The sequence below is a fragment of the Hipposideros armiger genome, unplaced genomic scaffold, assembly GCF_001890085.2.
Source record: "Hipposideros armiger isolate ML-2016 unplaced genomic scaffold, ASM189008v1 scaffold_1167, whole genome shotgun sequence".
NCBI lineage: Eukaryota > Metazoa > Chordata > Mammalia > Chiroptera > Hipposideridae > Hipposideros > Hipposideros armiger.
Genome location: NW_017732517.1, coordinates 1,211 through 25,535, shown reverse-complemented (window position 1 = coordinate 25,535; position 24,325 = coordinate 1,211). Strand labels below are relative to the sequence as shown.

Genomic DNA, 24,325 nt, shown 5'->3' with positions numbered 1-24,325 from the left:
CTTAGCTGTGGAGGGCAGTGTCACTGGCCCTCATATGTGGGATCCGAACCGGGGCCCTCTGGCGTCCCAAGCCAGTTCTTAACCATTGCCCCACTCGTCCGGCCCCCGGCAGATGTCCCTTCTTTAGGTGCCTGCACAGGCCACACTGCTGTCACTCAGACATGATCAGGTGATCATGTGTGACGACTCTTGGGGTGGAGGTGGGAGTTACCCAGCTTTAAACTTGTCAGGTCTGCTGCACCAGCAGCCCTTGGGAAGTGTCAGCTGTCTTTTGTTGTCTCAGCTCCCAACACCCCAGCAGGGGCTCCTGAGGAATGGGGGAGGGTCATCAGGCCTGACAGAGGGCTCAGCAGGGCCAGGATTGCTGGGCCCCATTGCCCACTCCCTGGGGTGCTTTCCTGTCTGGCTGATGTGTTCCCTTTCTGCTGGAGCTTTCTCTGGTGGCCGCCGGCTGGCCATGAGCTTGGCCTGCCCCTCTCCAGGCGGGTGTCCCCTCTCCCAGGCGTGGCTTCTAGGGGAGAACTCTCTCTGAGCTTTTCCCGTCTGGGAAGGCAGGGAGGGGAGCTGACAGCGACCTGCGACAGGCCTTGGTTGGTGGCAGGCACTGGCCTGGTTCTTGGAGCGGGCAGTGAGAGGACAGGAATTCATGCGTCCTTTTTTGGAATCCCTTGATCCTAAAGAGAGAACACACGTGCAGGCAAGCTGGGCCTGGCGAGCTGGGTTTGTTCCGGTCCCTCTCTGAGGCCCCCTGAGCCTGGGCTGGGAGCTGTCATTGCCTCTGGCCAGGCTGGCTCATACCCTGTGTTCCCTGTCTCTGTGTTGAGCAGCAGTGGCCAATTTCTTCGCGGGCAGCTGTGTCCCCTGTGCAGATCAGACGGCCTTCCCCAAACTGTGTCAACTGTGTGCTGGGCAAGGGACAGACAAGTGTGCCTGCTCCAACAACGAACCATACTTTGGATCCTCCGGTGCCTTCAAGTGAGTGAGACTGGCCGCTGTTCCCACTCGCACTAAAGATGGCAAAACTAAAGCACAGGAAGCAGCCACGCCTTGCCCAGACCACCTAGAATATCAGAGTTCACACCCAGGATCCTGAGTCCCTCCTGTGGCCCACCCTTGCTCCTAACCATCCTGAGGAGCAGTCTTATGTGTGGGAGCCCCTCTGGTCTCCCCAGAGCCTTGGGTCTGTCTATGTCACCCCCTTGGACCCTTCTGGAGGGTGGGGGGATAGACCATCCTCTGGGACTCTGGAATCCACAGACACAGGCTTGGACTCCGAGCTGGGTTAAAGGCCAGGACCTCCAGCTTGCTTCTTTTTTCCTGAGCATCTCTCTGTGTCAAGGACATGTGCCTGCCTCCTCCACTTCCCTCTCAGCCCCCTGCAGACACCTCTCCATACTTCATGCTCAGTAAGAGAAATGACGAGTACTCAAAACCAGAGCTAAGCTGGCCAGGAATCCAAGGCTATCCATAGTTTTTATTGTCCATGTAAAAGGCTTTAAACCTTTATTTTAAAAAAGAAAAATCCTTCGCTTCCTTTGAAGAGAAAGGTGAGGGTCCTACTTTCGCCTCGTCCGTCCCCAGCGTTGCCTGGAATGTGGTTTACATGGCTCCTGCCTGCTTCAGATCTGGGTTTGGCTGTGGATGTTCAGAGTCCCCACAGACAGGGCCATCACCTCTGTGAGGAGAGACAGAAGCCCAGGTAGCAGTGGGCAAAACCCTGTGGGCTCGTGACAGGGACAGAACCTCAGAGGAGTTGCATGGGGGAGCGGCAAGGCCCTGTCTTAGAGAGTCCTGACTACAGCTGTCCTGTTCCTCAGGTGTCTGCAAGATGGTGTGGGGGACGTGGGCTTCGTGAGGCATACGACAGTGTTAGGTAAGTGCTGGATGGGGGAAGAATCAAGTGGGCCGCACCCTGGCCGTGGGAACTGGGTTTTGCCTGAAAGTTTCCCTACATCTAGAGATGGGTCATGACAAGATCTTTAATGGAATAGAATTCCTGTATAAAGAACATTGCTGTTATTTGTACATTGTTCAGTGTTCAATTTGTTCAGTCTGTAAGTCTACTAAAGAAATTTTCTGAACATTTGAACATTATTTAACAATTAATGAAACCAAGTGAGTTTTAATGGTCAAATTCTCTTTGTCACTGAAATAGCACTTTCAAATTTAATCACATTCTACTGAATGCTTTATTATAAATGGCTCCTAAATGCGTCAAATACCTTAAGCTAACACACAAATTATCATAATGACTTCAGAACTTATTAGCACATGTACAATTAAATCTGTTGCAAAGGCATTATTACCATGGACAAAAATGTATTTATCCTTTATTTCTATATTTTAAGAAAAAGTTTTCCAGAGTTTTGGGCAATTATCAGAAACAAACAAACAAACAAAAAAACCAAACAGAATAGTTTTTCAGATGAATTGAGTTTATAGATTTGGGGTTTTATAACTAATTAAATTTCTATCAGGCACAGAACATACTTATATCACTCAAGACGTTTAAAACCAAATGTATATTCACTCTGCTAGGTTCATTTTAAAGTTAATATCTGCTACCTCAAGGAAAATTTTAATTCCTTACTTTTTACGTGGGCCTGAGTTCTTCATAACCCAGTTCTTTCTTTAACATGAAATAGTTTTATGTGCTTTGTTCCCTTGTTCAGCCATTCACAATTCACTGTCCCCTCATTACTACACATCGGCCTGGTTTGTTAGCATTTTGGCAATTGATGCATGTCTTATTATCAGTAATTATAATTAGTGGGTCATCTGTGGGATGACCCAGGATCAAGCTGTTCCAAATAACTGCATCGTTATTTCCTCCGGCTGCTCAAGTTACCACAGTCATGTCAGTGGGCAGCATCTTTTAACACTCACCCTGAAGGATTTGAAAACGCCCTCACTTCATGAAAACAACAGGTTGTCCCAGACCGTCCTGATTTATCTTTGCTGAAAGTCACTTATCCGCTACTATATATGCTCCCATGTTACCTTTTAAGTAGAATTTTATGAGAGTTTACCCACTGGACCTTAGGGGTGGAAATGTGTTGGTGGTGAAGGGCTGCCACCACTGGGGCCCGTAAGTGACTGAGGTGGAAAAGTTATTTCCGAAGCTATTAGATCATATTGATTCTTTTAATGTAATTCTAACGTTACTAAATCATTCTAATGTTTTTCTTTTAATATAAAGATTTAAAATGTATTTTCTGTACAATATGCCAATTAAAATTATAGCCATTCTCAAGAACTCTAATTGTACTTCACTTTCAATGAGATTTTATCAACCTCAAAGATCTTCTATATGAGTTTTCTAGGGCTGCCACAACAAAGCACTACAAACTGGGTGGCTTAAGCAGCAGAAGTTCATTGTATCGTAGTTGTAGAGGCTAGAATTCCAAGATCAAGATATTGTCAGAATTGATTCCGTCTGCAGGTTATGAGGGAGAATCTGTTCCATGACTTCCTCCCAGCTTCTGGTAGTTCGCTGGCAATCCTTGGCGTCCCCTGGCTTGTAGTCACATCACCCTAATCTCTGTCTTTCTTTTCACATGGCATTCCTTCTGTGTGCATTGTGTGCCTGTGTCCAAATTTCCTGTTTATAAGGACACCAGTCATACCGGAATAGGTGCCCACCCTACTCCTGTATGACCTCACCTTAAGTAATTATACCTGCAATGACTACTTTCAGATAAGGTCACATTCTGAGGTACCGGGGAGCAGGACTTCAAAATATGAATATGGGGGGGGGGGTGGACACAATTCAACCAAGAACACCTTCTAGTAGCTAGACAAGGGAAACCCAAGAGCTCTTTTGCCTTACAAGGTTTTCTGGTCCTTCTTTGTACCTATAGGGTGCCACGACTGGGTCCCTATGATCTATCGCCTCAGCTCTTCCAGCACCTTCCCCAGCAGGCTCTGCCCACAGGGGAGTGTTGCAAATGGGTGACCTGGATTGTGCTAGCAAGGCGATGGATGCATCAGCCTCAGACTTGCTGAGAGTTCGACGAATAGCCTTAACTCTCTGAGCGTGTTTACTCCTGTCTACAATGGGATAGTCACATTACTGGCCTCTCCCAGGATTAATGAGAATTAAATGACACACAGCAGGAAGAGCCTTCATTCAGCACAGTCTTTGTTGTGCTGTGAGTGCTCAGTGAACACTTGCTGTCACCTTTCCTGTTAGCAGAGCCATAGGGAAGAGGGGCAGTGGGAAGGCTCCACACCAAGCCTGTCTGCAGTGAGAACCCACGATTTCATCTCCCAAGGCCTCAGGCTCCTCATATGTAGAAAATGTACTTAGAACGTGTTCTATTTCAGTCCTATGAAGGTTGTTAAAAGAATGACTAAAGAAGACAGTTCAGGTGATGTAAACAAACTTTATTAACACTTCGTGAAGAAGGCATTCTTCGTTTGGAGAACTGCAAAATGGGGAGGAAGGACAAAGAATAAAGAACAAGGAAGAGACCAATAGAAAACATCTGATTGGCCAGGGCCACGGAGTCAACCTTGTTTGGGGTGAGAAGGAACAAAGAAAGGAGTCGAGAGCCCAGAGGTGGCTTGGTGTTTGAGGGCTGGCGGGACACTGCATTTTGGGTCAAGCAGAGCATTTACAGGGACACAAAAGTTAGTTAAGTTTCGGTTTGTTGACGTGGCATCCTGGACAGGAGTGGCTCCATGTTGGGCCTAGAAAGCTATTTCAACAAGGTCAAACAGTTAGTGATGCAATGATGAGAGGGGACCACAGGCGATAGCTCTACCTGCAGTAGGTTTGTCTGGGCTTTCCTCCCCCAGAGAACCTGGCACAACAGGCTGACAGGGACCAGTATGAGCTGCTCTGCACCGACAACACCCGGAAGCCTGTGGACAAATATGAGGAGTGCCACCTGTCCAGCGTTCCTTCCAATGCTGTGGTGGCCCGAACTGTGGGTGGCAAGGAGGACCTGATCTGGGAGCTTCTCAACCAGGCCCAGGTACCAAATCCACCATTCTCCTCTCCGGCTTAGATTTGGGGCATTTTCCTTAATTCTCTTATAGCCACTCTGGAAGTCTTTCTGGGTTCAGGACACAGCAGGAACCACACCACACATCATCCTCTTCACTGAAAGCCACTCATTCTGTATGTGGTATAGACCAGCGGATGCCATAACACCCTCACCTGGTGTCACTGACCCTGTGGTCCCAAGACTCTGCGTGAGCTCCTCATTGCCCCAAAGTGTTCTTTTCAGTTGTAAGATGGTCCTCAGGGAGCAGTGCAGATGCCCCTCTTCCATGAAGTGTCCCCCTATTATCCTACAGGCATGTGATCCCACTCTCCTGACTTCCCTCAGCATCAGGCACCCCTCCATGAGCATTCTTCTCTCTGTCCTGAGTCTCTCTTAGCCAGTCCCCCTCATTCATCACTCTGTCCCATCCCTGTCAGCTCTCTGCTCAGCACTGGGGGTTCAGAGATGAACTAGACAAAGACCTGCCCTTGAGTTGCAAACAGACAGATTTGGACACTTACAAATTATCACCAGATGGAGTGGCATAACTTTGGAGACATGGATTATGTACCGGTACTTTGTGGAGAACAGAGGGACTGATTTACAGGATGTGCCTGGGAAGATAACTGAGTCCTGAGGAATAAGCTGTGTGCATCCCAAGGAAGTGTGGGGGTTGCTAGAAAAGACAGCAGGTGACATTTCATGCAGAGCCTCTGCAAAAGCAAAAAGCAGACAGACCTTGGAAAGAGCGTGTGGGCAGGTGCCGCTGTCCGCTACAGTCAGGAACAGCTTTGGGCCAGCCAGTCAGCAGAAGTCATAGGCAAAGGGCCCTTTGTTTTTCTAGAGTCCAGAACGGAGAAGGGACTGCTTGAAATCCTTCAGTGGCAGGTCTGGCATGGGAGAGGAGCCCAGACTTCTGACCTCCAACCTCGATGGCAGGGTGCTAGAGCACCCGCTGCTCCAGGGCAAAGACCACTTAGGGTAATCAGATGGCCAGAACTGAGGCAGTAACTGCCCTGTGGGGACACGGCATTGGAGAGGGGCAGCTGCCCTGACCACACTAACCCCAAACCCCTTCATACAGATGGGGGCGGGCAGCCCCTGGCAGTTTCGCTGAGTCTGCACACAGCAGACAAGCTGGGACCCGAGCAAAGCATTCCCTAGAGAGAGACTTGAGAACCTCATGAGCCACAGGGACTTCAGAGGGCCTTGGGTCTCTCTGTCTTCACTCTCAGGAATTCGTTCTTCTCCCTTTCGGTTTTCCTTGTCTGGTTTGGGGTTTATTTCCCCTTTGCCCCCTCTATGTCAGCCTCCCTCCTTCACTGTTTCTTTTCTCCTTTTAACAGGAAAATTTTGGAAAAGGCAAGCCAGCAGGATTCCAACTCTTTGGCTCTCCTCATGGGAAGGACCTGCTGTTTACCGATGCCGCCCATGGGTTTTTAAGAGTCCCACCTAAGATGGACGCCAAGCTATACCTGGGATACAAGGATTTTGCTGCCACTCAGCATCTAAGAGGAGGTATGTAAGGTCCTGGGAGGGCAGCAGGGCAGTGTAGGGGTCATGGAGGCTTTCCTGGTGCTTACAAACATCACCGCACTCAACCTTCACTGGCCTACAGAGCCCAACTGCCCTGGGTTAATGAGGGGATTTTCTACTGAGCAGGGAGAAAGCCTAATTTACCTAGAGATTACAGACAACTTGAAGTGATGATGGCTCTGGCTTCTTTGTAGTAACCAGAGTTGCCCCACTTAACAACAGGTCTATTTTATGGGGAAATAGCCCATCCTAAACTGAAATGGGAACATGGCCTCTGCCACCATCAGGGGCACAACTACCATTCCAGAGGGTTCTAATCCAGCTCTTGCCTTCCTCTCAATCCCTATAGTTCATTTCTTCCTTCCTTCTCTCTTTTTCCCTTCCATTTAGTCAACCAATAGTTACTGTGCATCTACAAAAGCAACTGTGTTGGGTGTGGGCATACAGTGGTGAGCAAAGATATTGGGCGTGGGGCGAGCAAGCGGGCCCACCCAGAACAGAACACATGACTGCCAACCGGGAACATTCCCTGGATGGGAGAACCTAGTCCTGTGAGAGAAAACCCCAGAAGGCCCTGAGCTGGGGTGATGCTCAGAGAGGCCTCCCCGAGGGAGGCGATGCCTGAGGAGGTGCGGTCAGGAGGGAGGGGATTTGCCCTGCCTTCGCTGCTCTTTCTCAGAACCGAGTTCCTCATTTCTCCCGGAAGGTGATAGGCAGGAATGAGCATCGATGGCGGCATGAAACTGCTGCTGTCAGTGAGGGCCCCCTGGGGCAGCCACTCTGCAACCAGTGGCACGAGCCCCCCAGACCCTTCTTGGAGCTTCCTTTGGACCCCTGGCTGTTTTCTCCACCCGTCCTAGGTGCGGAAGATCCCCAGAGGGTGCAGTGGTGTGCAGTGGGCCCCGATGAGAGGTCCAAGTGTGACAACTGGAGTGCCGTGAGCGGTGGTACCTTAAGGTGTACCTCGGAGGAGACCGTGGAGGACTGCATTGCTGCCATTGCGGTAAGAGGGCCCTGCCTCTACAGCTGGGCTTGGACACCCAGACACGTGGCGCTTCTGCTGAGCCTTCCCAGATACCTTCCCATCAGCTTCAAGGCTGACATGCAGGTGTTGTGTGCTGCACCCCCCCACACACACACACACCTGATACCCCACAGGCTGCAGCTCAGGCCTGGGCAGAAACAAAGAGCCAGCCCAAGTCGCAACCTCCTTTGGTGCTCAGCTCCTTTGACCCGGGAGCTCTGAGTGGTGTCCCGCCTAGAGCCTGCGGGAAGTGGGGGTGAAATGCCAGGCTGCGGTCAGTGCCTTTACGGATCATGGAAGCAAATCAACCTTGTCAGTCCTTTATTGAAAGTTTAATTTATTTTTCTAAAAATATTACATGCTGGAAGAGAAATGAAAAAGAATTAACATCAGTCACAACTTCCTAACTCAGAGATCATCACCACGTAATTATTGAGTTATGAAGTTGCTATTAACTTTACATTTCTCTATGAACAGGTAATACTTTTGTGATTAGAAAAAAATACATTTATAAGTAAAAGACTGAAAATTTGACAAAATTAGGAGACACACAGTCTTTCTAGGGAAGAAGATCCTAATGTTGGTAAACCTCCTTGGGACCAACCCATAAGATTAAGATCTTGCAATTTATAGTCTCCTAAATTTGTCAACTATAAGGATTAAATGAATTTGAGTGCTCGTAACATTGCCTGGCATAGAGTAAGCAGTCAATCAATGTTAGCTATTGTTCTTGTTGCTTAAAGTCTTGAGCACAGTTGGTGCACCTTCTTAGGTAACGAAGTCTTCATTTAAAATGTTTTTAGTGGCTGCATAACATTCCACCAAGTATTTCTGCCTCAGTTTGTTTGACCAATTTCTAAATGTCTACATTTGGATTATTTCCAAATCCCTTTCTATTATAGATAATGTGGGAGTGAAGATCTTGTTCTTTAACAGCCAATAGTTCTTAGTATGTCGTTAATATTAATTACAGCTAGTATTTCCGGAGTTCCTTACTATATGTCAAGCGTGTTTATGACCTCTTAACTCATTTAACCCTCATGCTAAGCCTATGAGGTAGATTTTTCACCCATTTAATGGATGAAAACAATGTGTGTAGAATGTATTTAGGGATGTGTCCTTTGAAGTAGTCAGAGCTTGGAGGCTGTGTGGTGCAGTGGTTATGAGCAGAAGCTAAGGAATTAAGCTACCTAAGTTTAAGTCTTAGTGACCATTTATTGGACAAATTATTTAATCCTCTCTGCTTCAGTTTCCTAATGTATAAAAGAACAAAAATTATAGTATGTACCTTGTTGAATTTTGTGAGGATTACATGAGGCCATCACTGTAAAGTGTTGAGAAAAGGCCCTGGCATATAGTAAGGGCTCGGCAAGTTTTTCCTCCTATAGTTACTACTGTATTAAATAATAGATTTCCAGAAAGGCACTTAACAGGCCAGAAGCGAGTACTGTGTATGTGTCTCTGTGTTTTTTTCTCAATGACTTTATCTATGACTGTAGGTATATGCTTTTTTGCTCTGCTGGAAAAATTCATTGATTAAAATCATAAGTTAATCATTACAGGCATACCTTGTTTTATTGTGCTTTGCTTTATTGTGCTTTTCAATATTGGGGTTTTTTACAGATTGAAGGCAAGACCCTCCACCAGCAAAAAGATTAAGGCTCGCTGAAGGCTAATGTGAGGGTTAGCATTTTTTAGCAATAAAGTGTTTTTTAATTAAGGTATGTGCATTGTCTTTCAGACATAATGCTATTGCACACTTATTAGACTAGAGCATAATGTAAACATAACTTTTATGTGCGGTGGGAAACCAAAAAATTCATGTGACTCACTTTATTGCGATATTCGATTTATTGTGGTAGTCTGGAACCAAATTGCAATTGATCTTCAAGATATGTCTGTAATGAATTATTTAAGTAGATAAATTATTTATTGAAAATCTTTGCTGTGCCAGGGCTCTGAGTATAATGCTAATGGGGTTACGGGAACGGAATTGAATTCTGCCATATGGAAGAAAACGTGTTCCATGGAAACAGATTAATTCAGCCTTTGAGTCTGGCCATGGTATAACATAAGTATAGTGAGGGCATGTCCAGCAGTCAGCTTGGGTCTCATGAGACGATACAGAGATGGCCAGGAACCATGGCCTGGGTTGGGTTCTTGCTCTTGGGTCAACAGGCCAAATGTATGTCCAGTTTTCTAAACCCATGTTTATGTGGCAGAAGCTTTGGGTGATTCATGATTTGATTGATCACAAGGACATGTGACATGAAGCCAATGAGATGGAAACCTCTGAGGGTCAGTGAGACAGGTTAACAGCCTCACTGCTGTGCTATTGATTTATTTCTTACTTCAGAAAGGAGAAGCTGATGCCATGAGCTTAGATGGAGGATTTATCTACACAGCGGGCAAGTGTGGTCTGGTGCCTGTCCTGGCAGAGAACTACCGTAAGTGGAGGGGAATGTCTCTCTCTGTTTTATTCCGTCTGGGCTGTGGACTTAAAAAGATGAAGAAATAATTTAGTTCATTGTTGAGATAATAACAACTATTGTTGGAGGGTAGGAAGCTAGTAGATAACACCTGTCTTCCCCAGTGTCAGAACCAATTAAGAAATTGACACAGGGGTTAGGCAGAAAGAGATCAAAATAACACCTTTATTACTGAAACGGTGATATGGGAGGACATGGTGTAGAGCTGGCCGCAGGGCTTGCCAAAGTGCCCTTGAGTTAGAGTTGCCCACTAATTCAGGAGAACAGGTCTACGGGCTTACCCCACTGCTGAGGGCAGAGAAAAACCAAAACATAGGTGAGATGCTCTAAACCAGCGTCCCTCCACTATCTTCAATAAAGAAAGAAGGGGCTGAGCCACACATGTGCCTAGATCCTTTTGCCAAATTTACTAATCTAAATTTAACTCACACCAGCTGCACTGGAAGGCTGAGGGGTGGGGCCATTAGGTCCCTTTCATGGGGATCCATTCACATGAAAAAATAAAGCAGGGAAAAGAGGATTTCACCAATATCACTTGTTCAACACCTCGTCTGTTAGGCAGTGAGTGAGAACCCGTACACTATCCTTAAAAACATAACAATTGTGAGAAGCAAATAAAATGTCCATTTTACAGATGTAAAACCTAAGGCTTAGAGAAATTAAATGATTGTCCAAGGCAGAAGAAAAACTGCATCCAGGTCTTTCTGACCCCGTGGACTCATTCTTTTCCCTCCAACATAGCAAGGATATCAATGACTGCCTGCCACAGTCCAGAGCTCTGAAGGGCAGGAAAATGTTGGGTTGACTTGAATCACACAGCAAACGTAAAAGGATCTTTGTCAAGACCTTCAGTGGTCTCTGTCCCCCTTCAAAGGGCATCTCATTTTCTTTCTCTGCATCTGTCTGAGTATTGGGGAGATTCTGGGATGGAATCTGATGTTCAAATGGCAAAGATGAGGAGAAAGGAGATAAAACGGACTGCAGGATCTTAGCTTGTTGATGATTTATGATAAGCTGCTTAGTTGGTGTTTCTCCTCATTTATTCTCAACTGTTGTGATTGAGAAGCTCATCACTTTCAATTGAGTAATGTAAGAATTTAATGGCATGCACTGCAATTGTTTTTCTTTTTTTCTTTTTAGTGTCTGGAGATGGCAATGAGCAGCTTGGGTCTAAGTGTGTTAATACACCCGTGGAAGGTGAGTCAGACTCAGTAATCCTGGGGCTCAAAGGTAAAGGCCCATTCTTGGGGAAAGGGTGAGGAGAGACTTAAAAATAAACAAAAGTTACTAGAATTGTAAAAAAAAATGAGGAAGAAGGAAGAGGAGGAGGAGGAAGAGGAGGAGGAGACACCAGTTAACTGTTAAGAAGCAAATCTGTTATGAAACTAGTAATAATTGTTATTTGTAGGGTACTTTACATTCCTGCTTGCCCTATTCCTGTTTACTCTTCCCAGCAGTCCTCTAGAATGTGGGCATCGTTGTCCCATGTTATGTAGATGGGAAAACTGAGGCTCAGGGACTATGACTTGAGCAGGGCCACATAGCCAGGAAGTGGCTGCACCTGGGCTTGAGAAGAGGCGGAGTGGCTGGAAACCCCGTACTCTTCTTGACTAAACACACTGCTCCTTGTTGCATGCTGCTTGCCTGTTTGTGCACGAAGGTCAGAGCCTGGGACAAGAGCCTCTTCCTGACGTTTCTGGGGCCAGGCTGCTAATGAAGATGAGGAGGAGAATGAAATCAACCCTTTAGCTTTTAGCCAGCTGGAGTTCAATGTCAGGGGAATCGACCTCATCTTTAGAATACGAGACCAGGTGACAAGTTCTCCCATCTGTGTCTCCACACAGGCAGGCAGACAGGGTCTGTATCTGTCCCTGAAGGACCTAACCTTGGGCAGTAGCTAGAGCAGTGGTTCTCTATCTGGTGTAGTGCCTGGACCAGCTGCATCAGCGTCACCTAGGAATTTGTTGGAAATGAAAGTTCCTGGGCCCCACCCCAGATCTACTGAGTCAGACTCCAGGGATGGGGCCACTGCTCTGTGTTTTAACACAGAGGTGGTTCCCTACAGCTGGTTCTGATGCACATTAAGGTTTTTTTTTTGTTTGTTTTTGTTTTTGTTTTTATTTTTTTTTATTGTTAGTTTCAGGTGTACAGAACAATGCAATAGTTATCTTTTTCACCCTTCACACAGAAACAACCCTCCTCCCCCATCCACTGCCCTCCCATCCCCGATATCATGCTTATCTATTACAATTCCATTGATTTCATTCCCACTCTCTACTCCATGTCCTGTGACTATATGTATATATAATTATAGTTGACATACAATATTATTCAACATCAGCTTCAGAAATACAATGCGGTGGTCAGGCCTCTACACCGACTATGAAGTGGTCTTTCTAACAAGACATAAGTCCATCTGGCCCCCTAAAAAATATTTACAACTTTATTGATTATATTCCCCAGACTGTCTTTTCTATCCCTGAGGCCATATTGTAGTTACCAATTTGCTTTGTCTCATCCCTTCCCCTTCTCCCTCATCCCCACCCCCTCCCAACTAGCAACCCTCAGTTTTTCCTCTGTGTCTCTGAGACTATCTCTGTTTACATTGCTCATTTATTCAGTTTTTTAGAATCCACGTATAAGTGAGATCGTATGGTATTTGTCTTTCTCTGACTAATGCACATTAAGGTTTGAAAGCAACTCTGATGGAGGATCTTGAGAGGAAAATACGTGCTCATTTGGGTTTGAAGTTTCTTTTTTTTATTTTTTGAATTTAAATTTTTTTATTAAAGTATAGTTTGCATACATTATTATATTAGTTTCAGTTGTACAACATACTGATTCGATATTTATATAACTTGCAAGGTGCTCACCACACTAAATCTAGTAACCATCTATCACCATGCAAAGTTATTGTACTGTTATTGACTATATTCCCCTTCACCTTTTTCATGCATTGCTCCACTCCATTCCACTCCACACGCTTCTGGCAACCATCAGTTTGTTCTTTGTTTATGAGTCTGTTTTTGTTTTGTTTTGCTTATTTGCTTGTTTTTATTTTTTTTATTCCACATATAAGTGAAATCATGCAGTATTTATCTTCCTCTGACTTATTTCACTTATCACAATATCCTCTAGGTCCATCCATGTTGTTGCAAATGGCGATATTACATTCTTTTTTTATTGCTGAGCAATATTCCATTGTGTGACTATATGTGTGACAAGATATATATATATATATATATATATATATATATATCTTGGCTATCATAAATAACGCTGCAATCAGCATAGGGGTGTATATCTTTTCAAATTAGTGTTTTTGTTTTCTAACAAATACCCAGAAGTGGAATTGCTGGGTTATATGGTAGTTCTAGTTTTAGTTTTTTGAACCTCCATACTGTTTTCCATAGTGGCTTTACCAATTTGCAATCCCACCAACAGTGTACGAGGGTCCCCTTTTCTCCACATGTTCACCAACACTTAGTTGTCTTTCTGATAATAGCCATTCTGACAGGTGTGAGGCGATATCTCATGTGGTTTTGATTTGCATTTCTCTGGTGATTAGTGATGTTGAGCATCTTTTCATGTATCTGTTGGCCGTCTGTATATCTTCTTTGGAGAAATGTCTCTTCATGTCTTCTGCCCATTCTTTGTTAGGATTGTTTAGTTTTTTTATTTATTGAGTTGTATGAGTTTCTTATATATTTTGGATATCAACCCCTATCAGAGAATGTATATTCATTTGTGAATATATTCACCCATTCAGTAGGATGCCTTTTCATTTTGTTGATGGGTTTCTTTGCTGTGCAGACACTTTTTAGTTTGATGAAGTCTCATTTGTTTACTTTTGCCTTTGTTTCCCTTGCCGAGGGGACATATCTAAAAAGATATTACTAAGACTGATGTCAAGTAGTTTACTACTTATGTTTTTCTTCTAGGAGTTTTATGGCTTCAGGTCTTATATTTACATCTTTAATCAATTTTGAGTTTATATGTAGTATAAGAGAGTGGTCTGGTTTCATTTTTTTGCATGTACCTGTTCAGTTTTCCCAGCACCATTTGTTGACGAGACAATCATTTCTCCATTGTGTATTCTTGTCTCCTTTGTTGTAGATTAATTGAACATGTAATAGAGGGTTTATTTCTGGGCGCTCTCTTCTGTTTCATTGATTTATGTGTCTGTTTTTGTGCCAGTCCCATACTGTTGATTTTTACAGCCTTGTAGTTTAGTTTGAAATCAGAGAGCATGGGTTTAGAGTTTCTTATGAGCTAGACAAGCTGGGGGAGGTGAGCAGGTTTGGAGCACCACAGCACAAGCAGCCCCTGTTTCCTGCTGGGCACAGGGTCACAGAAGCCCCACATCACCCACCTCCACAAAGGCCTCAGGAGTGCAAAGCTGCTCACCCTATAGCAGCTTCCGGTCACGTGCAACAGGATCCAAGCCCTAAGATATGTTGTCCCTCTTCCCTCTCTACTTTTATTGCCAACAGCCTTCTTTGAACTGTGTCTTTCTCCCAACCCTAAGGACTGACATTCCATCAGCCATGTGGAATTATAGGGTATGTGAAGTCAGACAGAACTCTGCTTCAAGAGTGGTTGGAATTTCTAGGAACCGCATTGATATGCAAAATGTAGGTCAACAAGGATGCTTAGTATAGACTTCAAGGTGGCTGACTGTGATGGAGAAGGTTAGATCTGAGCAGAGACGGAGAGGGGTTAACCCCAAAGCCACACACACAAACACACATAATGGATGGTAATAATTAATGCCATTTGTGCAGAAAGAGTTGCATTTCAAGAAGGCACTGTAACAGTATTTGGTTGCCGGGATGGTGTAATAAAGCACAGTCTGGTGGGCAAGGGCTTGCGGTGGCCTCAGGGGAATCCACTTCACCAAGAGCGGGGCTCTGGTACTGTTTCTGCCGCTGGCAACATGGCTGGGAACCTAGTGATGCAACCTCCTCTTCCCATTCCTCACACACGATGTGTTCATATTAGTACATCTGATCCCGCTAAGTAGTCCTTCTTTTACTGAGGGGAAATTTAGGATCCTAGATGCTAACTAACTTGTCTGAGGTCATTTAGGAAGTAACTGGTGAGGCAGGTGCTCCATCTGCTATGCTGACTCACAACGTTTCCAAGCTTGAATATATTGAGATCTGAACCACGGCAGTAAGAAAGGGTGTGTGTGTGGTGGTGGTGATGGGGGTTCGGCGTTACGAGCATTAGGAGTGGTGGTGGCGAACCCCATTGTCTTTTAATTCTGAAGATTTATGATTCTGATCTTATTATAAATTCACCGTTGCAGGTTAGGACTTAATAAGCACAATTCAGTTACATAACATTGGGATAGGAAGACGTGAAATATCAGTGGTATTCCCATTAGAATCAGGAACAAAATGAGAAGGTTCACTTCCACCAAAGATATTTGGCATTATTTTGGAAGTGAATTCAGTAAGATAAGAAAAAGGTTATTTTTTATATATATTGGGAAAGGGAAGAGATTAAATTATCACTATTAGAAAGTATTATTGTAAACCTAGAAAATCAGAGACTTAACCTTAAAAAAGAAGTCATTAAAGCTCTTTCTTTTGGACTTCCAGTGAACAGAAATCTTTAAAGAGGTACACACTCATATGCACAAAGATTTATACAGATACGTGGTTTGTAATAGGGAAAAATGGGTCACAGTATAAATGCCCACCAGTAGGAAATTATTTAAAATACAGTACTTCCATGCAGTGAGGCATAACTTTGAGTCAACCAATATGTAGAATGAGAGGGCTGTTTCTATCTCTTCTGAAGCAAAAGTGTGTACAATATATCATGGAAAAAGAAGAAAGTAACTAAGAAAAGAATATACAGCAGGATTCAACTGCAAAAGTATTAAGTGTGTGCGTAAATATTTGTGAATATATGTATGTAGACATATCTGGAGCAGTAGTATCAGTCTGTTTGGCCCAGTACCTAATAATGACAGTTATTTTCAGGATCTTCTGCTAGAGTGAGGTGAGGGGTTCAAGCTATTCCCCCCCTCTTTGGAGAAAGTGGCCGGCAGGGACTGGCTGCAGCAGCTCTAGAATACATTTTTAGAGGGCCCTGGAGCTATTGAAATTGCATCTTGAGATCTCCTTTGCAAGGTTACTACGTTGTGGCAGTGGTGAAGAAATCAGATGCCGATCTCACCTGGAATTCTCTGCGAGGCAAGAAGTCCTGCCATACCTCCGTTGGCACTTCTGCAGGCTGGCACATCCCCATGGGTCTAATATTCAACCAAACTGGGTCCTGTAAACTTGGTAAGTGTGTTCCGGGAGGTGGTCTGGCAACCCCCTCCTTGGGTCTGTGCCTGTGTAGGGGAGGAATTCAGTTCAGTGAATGGCAAGGAATGGCATTAGAGTGTGGTGGAGCCAAGGGGTGCCCACACATTGTGGGCGAGTGTCACATCTCCTTGAGCACATCCTCCCTTTCTCCTCACCTCCTTGTTTCCGAGGCGAGTGTCTTGGCCCAAAGGGCAGATCTCTGAAAAATACCTTATTCTTTTTTTTTTTTAATTAAATGTATTGGGGTGACAGTGGTTAGTAAAATTATATCGGTTTCAAGTGTACAATTCTATAATATATCATCTATATATTGCATTGTGTGTTCACCACCCAAAGCCAATTCTCCTTCCATCACCATATATTTGAGTCCCTTTAACCTCTTCGACCTTCTCCTCCCGCTTACCCTCCGGTAACCACTAAACTGCTGTCTCTGTCTACGAGTTTTTGCTTGTTTGTCTTATTTATTTGTTGCTTTCAGTTTTAGATCCCACATATGAGTGAAATCGTGGTTTTCACTTTTTTCGGTCTGACTTATTTTGTTTAGCACAATAATCTCAAGATCCATCCATGTTGTCGCAAATGGCAGTATTTCACCTCTTATGGCTGAGTAACATTTCATTGTATATATATGCCACATCTTCTTTATCCAATCATGTATCGAAGGACACTCTTGTTTCCATGTCTTGGCCACTGCGAATAATGCTGCAATGAATATAGGGGTACATATAGCTTTACAGATAAATGGTTTCAGATTTTTGAGGCATATACCTAGGAGAGGGATTGCTGGGTCATATGGTAATTCTATTCTTAATTTTTTTTGAGGAACCTTCATACTGTTTTCCACAGTGATTGTACCAGTTTACATTCCCACCAGCAGTGTATGAGAGGTTTTTTTTTCTCTACAACCTCTCCAACACTCGTTATTACTTGTCTTGTTGATAATAGCCATTCTAACAGGTGTGAGGTTGTATCTCACTATGGTTTTGATTTGAAGTCCCCTAATAGCTAGTGAAGTTGAGCATCTTTTCATATATCCGTTGGTGGTTTGTATATGATGCTTTGGGAGAAGTGTACCTTATTCTTTATGTTTTGCAGCTGGCTCAGGGAACAATCCTGGGACTCCAAAGCAAGAGTGGTGTGTGGTATGTGTGTGTGTGTGTGTGTGTGTGTGTGTGTGTGTGTGTGTGTTATTTTTCTGTATAAACTGTTTTTTAAAATTGAAAACCTTGACTGCTTTATTGTTCAGTTTCATTCTCATCTCTCTTAGAGTCCCATATTAGTCATTTCAGCAACGCTCCTGCCAATACCTACCTGCTCCCCTGCTTTCCCCAGCCACCTGACAAATGCCAGCCCTGTGTGAATCCCATTACCTGGTCCGTTCTCCCTTGGCACCTGAGCAGCTGAATAAGGCTGGAGAACATCACAGGGCAGAGCAGTTCATTCCATTGGAAACGCTCCAGCTGCTGTCCTTAGGGGTCCTCTGGCACTCCGGAGCACCCCCACTGTTTCTCTGCTCCACACCCTCACACGTCCCAGTAATTATCCTAATGTCCTAATTGTCCACATGCCTCCATCCTACGCCTATGTACCACTATTTCTCAGCAGATGATCTCGTCTGCACCTGCAAGAGACAACTGAAACCACGAGACAGGTTTCCCCTCAACATCCCACTGCTAGCCTTGTGGCCTCCTGATGGCTGCATCTGCTCAGCCTCCCTCCACAGCCCAGCCAGTCCCTCTACCTGCACTCAGTGTGGGCCCCGCTCTGCTCCCCTCCTCAGAGCCTCATTCCTCAGGTACTACGTCTCCCTCTAGTATCGCCAACAATTTCTTTCAACATGTAAGCATACCCAGTGTCTTCCATCTTTAGAAATCCTCACTCTCCCGACATTCTCCTCCAGCTCCTGCCTTCTGTCTCCTCCCCTGAACTGTCAGGCTTCTTAAGAACATGGTCGGAACCAGTCACCTCCCACCCACCCTCCACTCTGTGCCCTTTGGTTTCCTGCATCATCCCTCAGGAAGAATGCTGGTCAAGGCCACCGAGACCTACGTGTTGCTTAATTGGAAGGACGTGCTCCAGTTTTTTTCCTCCATGACCTCTCTTTCTTCTAATCATCTTAAAACACTATTTCTTGGCTTTTGTGAAAACACACTGGCTTGGTTTTTCTCCTACCCCTACAAAGTCCCGCTTTCCCAACCTGGTTAATAAATGTTTGAGTTGCTTAAAGCAGCTTTTTCCCCCTCTTCACACTCAGTCCCCAAGCACTCACATCCATGCCGATAGCCTCAATTACCGTCTAAAAAAATATGGTACGTACAAAGCCGGGTACACAGCAAGCACTAGATAAATGTTTGCTGCTATCACTATTATAAATATCATGTCTGTATGTTGATAGTATCAAATGTTATCATTAGCACAGATCTCTCTTGACCTCCAGACTTGTGTGTATTGAACTGCCTATTTGACATTATCTATGTAGGTATCTCAAAAGCACACTGAGCTCAATCTGTCCAAATGGATTGCATCGTCTCTGCTGAGCCTGGTCCTGCTCCTGAGCTGCCTAACTCAGTGAAGGAGCCCACACTCCATCCAGCTGCCCCAGCTGAAAACTTGGGAGCTGCCATCCCCCACACACCCATCCATCACCAGTGATGTCAGTCTCGCCCCCTCTACCTATATCCCTCCCCTTTGTGCCACTCTAGACCAAGCTGCCCTCATCTCCCCTTGACTACTACAGTAGCTAGCTGCTTGAACTCCACGTCTGCCTTGGATTCCATCCACCTTGTTGCCAGACCATTCTTTGCAAAGTACAGATGTGATGGTATCTTGCCTACTACCCTTGCTCCAGCACTGTCTAAAGCCCTTCAGAAGCTCCCTATTTCTCTAAAAAGAAAGAACAAAATCTATGCAAAGGTGTAGAAGGTCACCTGCGCACTGGCCCCTGGCCCCTCCCTACTCACTCTTGCTGTGAGTGGTCCAGCCCCAGTGACTTGCATTAAACTCCCTGCAGTTTGCCCCTCCACCTCCAGCCCTGGCCCTAGGCCTTTGCAGGTGTTGCTTTCTTTGCCCTTCACTTGGGTAACTCCTACTCATTCTTCATCCCTTGACTTGAGGCCTCTTCTTGACTCCCAGGTCTGCACCTGGTTCCATTATCTGCAGCTTGTGGAACCAGATTCTTTTTCCCCAGAGCAAGGGGGGAAACGAATTCACTGTGTGGTTACTTGAGTTAGGACTGTCACCCCACAGACTTGGGTTCCAGGAGGGTGGGTCCTCACCTTGGTGCCCTGGAGCCTAGCACAGAGCTTGGTGGCTGGGCCCCTCAGGCCCCTTCTTAAACTTGGAGGCACGATGGCAGGCTTTTTAAAGAAGGGCAGGGCAGCAGCGGTCAGAAAACATGTGGAGCAGATTCAACCAGCCAGGGCTTCCAATGTTTTCCACTCTTTCAGGATTAAATCTGTGTCTGCCCTTCCTGTGCTGGGATGGAGTGGACTTTTGTGAGCTCACAGACCCTTGTCCCAACTTCAGTCAGTCCCCCTTTACTTGGCTTCAGCTATAACCTTTTCTTCTTTTCTTTCTTTATTATTTTTTTATTCTGTAAGACTCTTATTTCGAATGATATGGTACCAAATACCCAATGTGTCTTTACATCATTCAGGCAACTCCAGGGACAAAATCTGCAGTTTTCTCACTCACACAGGCATGAAGTGTTGACCTTCCGTTTCCTCCTGCACAGATGAATTCTTCAGTCAGAGCTGTGCCCCTGGTTCTGATCCAGAGTCCAGCCTGTGTGCTCTGTGCAGCGGCAGCAGCGGCAGCACCCCAGCCCATGTGTGTGCTGCCCAGAGCCGCGAGCGGTACTACGGCTCCAGTGGGGCGCTCAGGCGAGTAGTGTCTGTCACCACCTTCCTCTTTGGCACCAGCCCCTTGAACTGCCTGCCTTTTCACCTTTTTCATCATCCCAGTGTGTGGGTGCTGCATTTAGGAGGAGCCAGAATTTGGAAACAGAACTGCAAATTCCTGTGGCTCCAAGGACTCCATTCCAGCCTGTTGCTGGAACGCTCTCCTGCAGACCCGGCTAGCTCAGGGCACCTGGAGAAAGGCAGAATGCTAGGTGCAGGGTCGCAACTCCGGTCCTACTTTTGCTCCTTTCTCTGTGTGATTGTGGACAAGTCATGGACTCTTTCAGAGCCCCAGCTTCAAATCAAAATTTACGTTCTTGTTCAGCTGTCTCTTCAAAACTCCAGATGAAACTCTAGACTCGTATATCCAATTGCCTATTGGGTATCCCACTTGGATTTCCAATCACCGTCTCAAATTTAAATGTCCCAAATGGAGCTTCTGAAATTTCACACACTCCCACCCAAATGAGTAGCCATTGTAGTTTTCCCCATTTCAGTTAAGGGCAGCTCCATTTTTCCTTTTTGGAGAAAAGTCAAAACCTTGGTGTGTGTTGTCTCTATCTACAGAGCATCACACTTCTCTGCTTAAAGCCCTCCAGTAATCTCCCATATCACTCAGAGTAAAGGTCAGGGTCCTTCTCTGATACAAGGCCCCTTTGTGATCTGGGAAGGCCCTTTGTGAGCTCATCCGTTGTATCTTTTTCCCCTGGCTCTCTCCGCTCCAGCCATGTTGGCATTCCAGCTGTCATCCTTGAAGATATCAGGCACACTCCTGCCTCAGGACCGTTGCACTTACTCTTATCCCATCTGGAGTGCTCTTCCCCCTCATAACATCATGGCTAATTCCCTCATTTCCTTTAGGGTTTCTCACGGAAGTCTTTGCTGGCCACTCTATAACTTCACACACAGACACACCACACACACACACACACTTACTTGCCAATACTTTATATCCCCCTTTTTTGTTTTATGTTTTCTTTAGCACTTATCACTCTCTAGAATACTATACATTTTATCTACTTATCTTGTTTAATAAAATGTATAAGGTCTCCTTCAGTTGCTAGTGAAGAATCCCACGTGAACCATCTTAAGCCAAGGGGGATACGAGTATTTTACCAGGTGCTCTAGGAGCTTCCTCCTTATAGGGGCTGAGACCTGAGCCTCAGGAGCTGGTTAAGGTACTTTAAGGTGAAGGTTGCCATTTAAAATTCAGGATATCCAGTTAAATTAGAATTCCAGATAAACAATGAATGAGTTTTTAGTATAAAGGGACCCACCCTGCTTCCCTTGTCTCTCTTTCCCTTTCTGCCCATCTGCCCCAGTTTCTCTTTTCCTGCAGGGCGATTTTCTGTTTCTCAGTCTACATGCAGGGAATGTCTGTGGCCATCAGCCCCAGCCTTGTTATAGCTCCTCAGTTATAAAGAAGCAAACACAGACCATAATGTACGTCTCAATTCCCAGGAAATGGGATTGTCAGCCCCGTTCAGGGGAAACTTCCTGCTCACACAACTCACAGTGCAGTGAAGTTGTGTTGTAAAGTGTTAGTTTCTTCCACTGTGACCAGGGGGATTGAGGGGAATAGGGGTGGGGGGAGTCAGTTCTCAAAAAAGTATTAAAGCTTGGTAGACCAAACAAGAGCCAAGAATTTTTAAATAAAATTATACAAAGGTCATTTATTTTCCTAGATATAAAAATCACATTACAATACAATATAATACTGCGATACTGTGATCAATACCAGGCTGGCTTATGTGCAAGAATGACAAATTAATCAGTGGAAGAGAACAGACTTCCAAGATAGATACACGAACATACGATATTTGCTCTATAACCAAGATGACATTCCAAATCACTGGGGAAAGGATGAACTTGAGAGATCAAATAAAATGAAGATGGCAAACTGGTCCCTGGATCTGGTGAGCCTGGTGGGAGCAGATTCAATAGTGAGTCAGTCCCATAAGCTGAATTGCAAGGGTCAGTGAGGGTGGCGTGAAGGGGTGCTGATAGTAAGTGCAATGATTCCTTTTAGGTGTTTGGATGACTGGGAGAGAGAGGCCCATTGCTGAGGGCAGTGTGGCATCAACACAGGGCCTAGAGAACAGGGAAAAGATCCACTTATATAGAGAAACAGGATAACTATAGAAGAAAGTGCCTGAGAGTGCAGGCAGGGATGGGATGCAGGGCACCTGGACACTTGTGGGGAGGGAGACCTTCCGTCTTTCTTTGTACCTGGAGGACAGGAGAAAAGCATTGGAAATTTAGGCGGTGGATTTGGCAGAGGGATGCTGAAAGGAAGCCCAGTAATGATTTCTCTGCTTTCTCTGAGAAGCAGGAGCACACACGGGAGTGTGGGAGTGTTGGGGAGGGGTATGTGGGGAGACAGAGGTTTGTGGGAAGTAGGAAAACATTTTTGAAGCCATTGCTCTGTAGAGTGGGGAGGTGGCTGTCTCGAGCAGTGGTTCTGATACTAGAGCACAAATCAAAATCTCCTGGAAGATGCGTTAAAACATAGATCACTGGGCCCCACCCCCGGAAGTTTCTGATCCAGTAGGGTCTGAGGTGGGACCCAAGAATATGCGTTTCTAACAAGTTCCTAGCTGGTGCCAATGCTGCCGATCCCAGCTCAAAGCTTGAGAACCACAGGTCTAGAGGAGAAAAAGGGAAACAGGAATGCCCAAGTCAAGTTCATGATCAAGAAGGTCTCTGGTTTACCTCACTACTTAGGTGCAGACACATCTGAGGCAGATGATACTGCTCATTCAGGACTGGGATTGTATGAAGGGGGGCTAAAGGAAAGAAATAGGGCAAGGGAGAGAAACAGCCCTGTGTGGAGGAGGTGTGAGCCTCTCAGTGAGTCCCCCTCGGTGTCTCTCCCTCCCACTCCTGTTGACGCTCCTCACTGGTCTGACCCTTGCCATGCAGGTGTCTGGTTGAGAAGGGAGATGTGGCCTTCGTGAAGCACCCTACGGTCCTGCAGAACACTGATGGTACGTCCCTCTGCTGTCCTTTCCTCCATCGGAAAAATCTGAGTCTCTCCCAGGAAATCACCCCCCCACCACCCCAGCTAGGCAACCAAGGGAGCTTATGAACTCTATCAGACTCCCATGACTTTCATCCTAACATTTTTTACTTAGGGAATGAGAAAATTCTTCATGCCTGGTCAGACTTGACAAGGGTCGGTTATCACATTGGCCTTAAACCCAGCTGACAGACATGCAGACGATTGTAGTCTGCCTGCACACGTCTGGCTCCCTTGCTTTATTGGCATTCTTGATTTATTTGGGATACAAATTTTTGACAGCCATGTGTATTGAAAATATCTTGTCCATGTCTGAAAAAAGCTTGCCTTTTCACTTTCTTGATGTCTTTTGCTGAACAGACATTCTTAATTTTTACATAGTTCAGTTTATCAATCTTTTCCTTTCTGGCTAGTGCTTTTTCATGCCTGTTTAAGAAAGCTTTGCCTTGAACAGAACTTAAATAGTGCTAGCCAGAGAGGTTTACGAATTAATGAGTTTACGAATGTCTCTCTCTTCTCTTATTTTAAAAGCTTTACTGCTCTGTATCTCAGTGATTTTCCCAGACACTGGTGGGTGGTCACATCTACCCAATGAGGGCGCCTTGATGAAAGCCATCAGCTGTCCTGGCTTCTCTCTCCCCAGGAAAGAACCCGGAAGACTGGGCTAAGAATCTGAAGAAGGATGACTTTCAGCTGCTGTGTCTCGATGGCACCAGGAAGCCAGTGACTGAGGCTGAGAATTGCCACCTAGGCAGAGCCCCAAGTCATGCTGTGGTCTCAAGGGAAGATAAGGCAGATTTTGTTCGCAGAATGCTCTTCAATCAACAGGTATGGGCCTTCAGTCCATGCCACCGCCCCTCCCCCCACTCTTCCGCGTCACTCCCCCCTGCCCCCCCAACACACACACACACACACACACACACACACACACACAACTGAATGCTCAGTTCACTTGCAGATCTGCACAGGCACACCCCAGCCAAGTCTCACACTCTTTCTCCCTGGGCAGCGGAACTTGATTCTTGCAGCCTTGCCTCTGATAAA

At 45.5% G+C, this 24,325-nt stretch overlaps 1 protein-coding gene across 1 annotated transcript in view; it reads left to right on the top strand.

Annotated features, from left to right (window-relative positions):
• Positions 1–24,109, top strand: part of LOC109376647 (inhibitor of carbonic anhydrase-like) — a gene marked incomplete at its 3' end in the record, with an annotated part of 32,045 nt that extends 7,936 nt beyond the window's left edge. The window contains exons 4-14 of the mRNA XM_019632712.1: positions 828–975; positions 1,818–1,873; positions 4,801–4,979; positions 6,338–6,509; positions 7,388–7,530; positions 9,908–9,998; positions 11,181–11,237; positions 16,184–16,339; positions 20,097–20,244; positions 23,185–23,249; positions 23,925–24,109. Of these exons, the coding sequence (XP_019488257.1) occupies positions 828–975; positions 1,818–1,873; positions 4,801–4,979; positions 6,338–6,509; positions 7,388–7,530; positions 9,908–9,998; positions 11,181–11,237; positions 16,184–16,339; positions 20,097–20,244; positions 23,185–23,249; positions 23,925–24,109 (1,400 nt within the window). The remainder of the gene's footprint in view (positions 1–827; positions 976–1,817; positions 1,874–4,800; positions 4,980–6,337; positions 6,510–7,387; positions 7,531–9,907; positions 9,999–11,180; positions 11,238–16,183; positions 16,340–20,096; positions 20,245–23,184; positions 23,250–23,924) is intronic.
• Between the last annotated feature and the right edge of the window lie 216 nt (positions 24,110–24,325).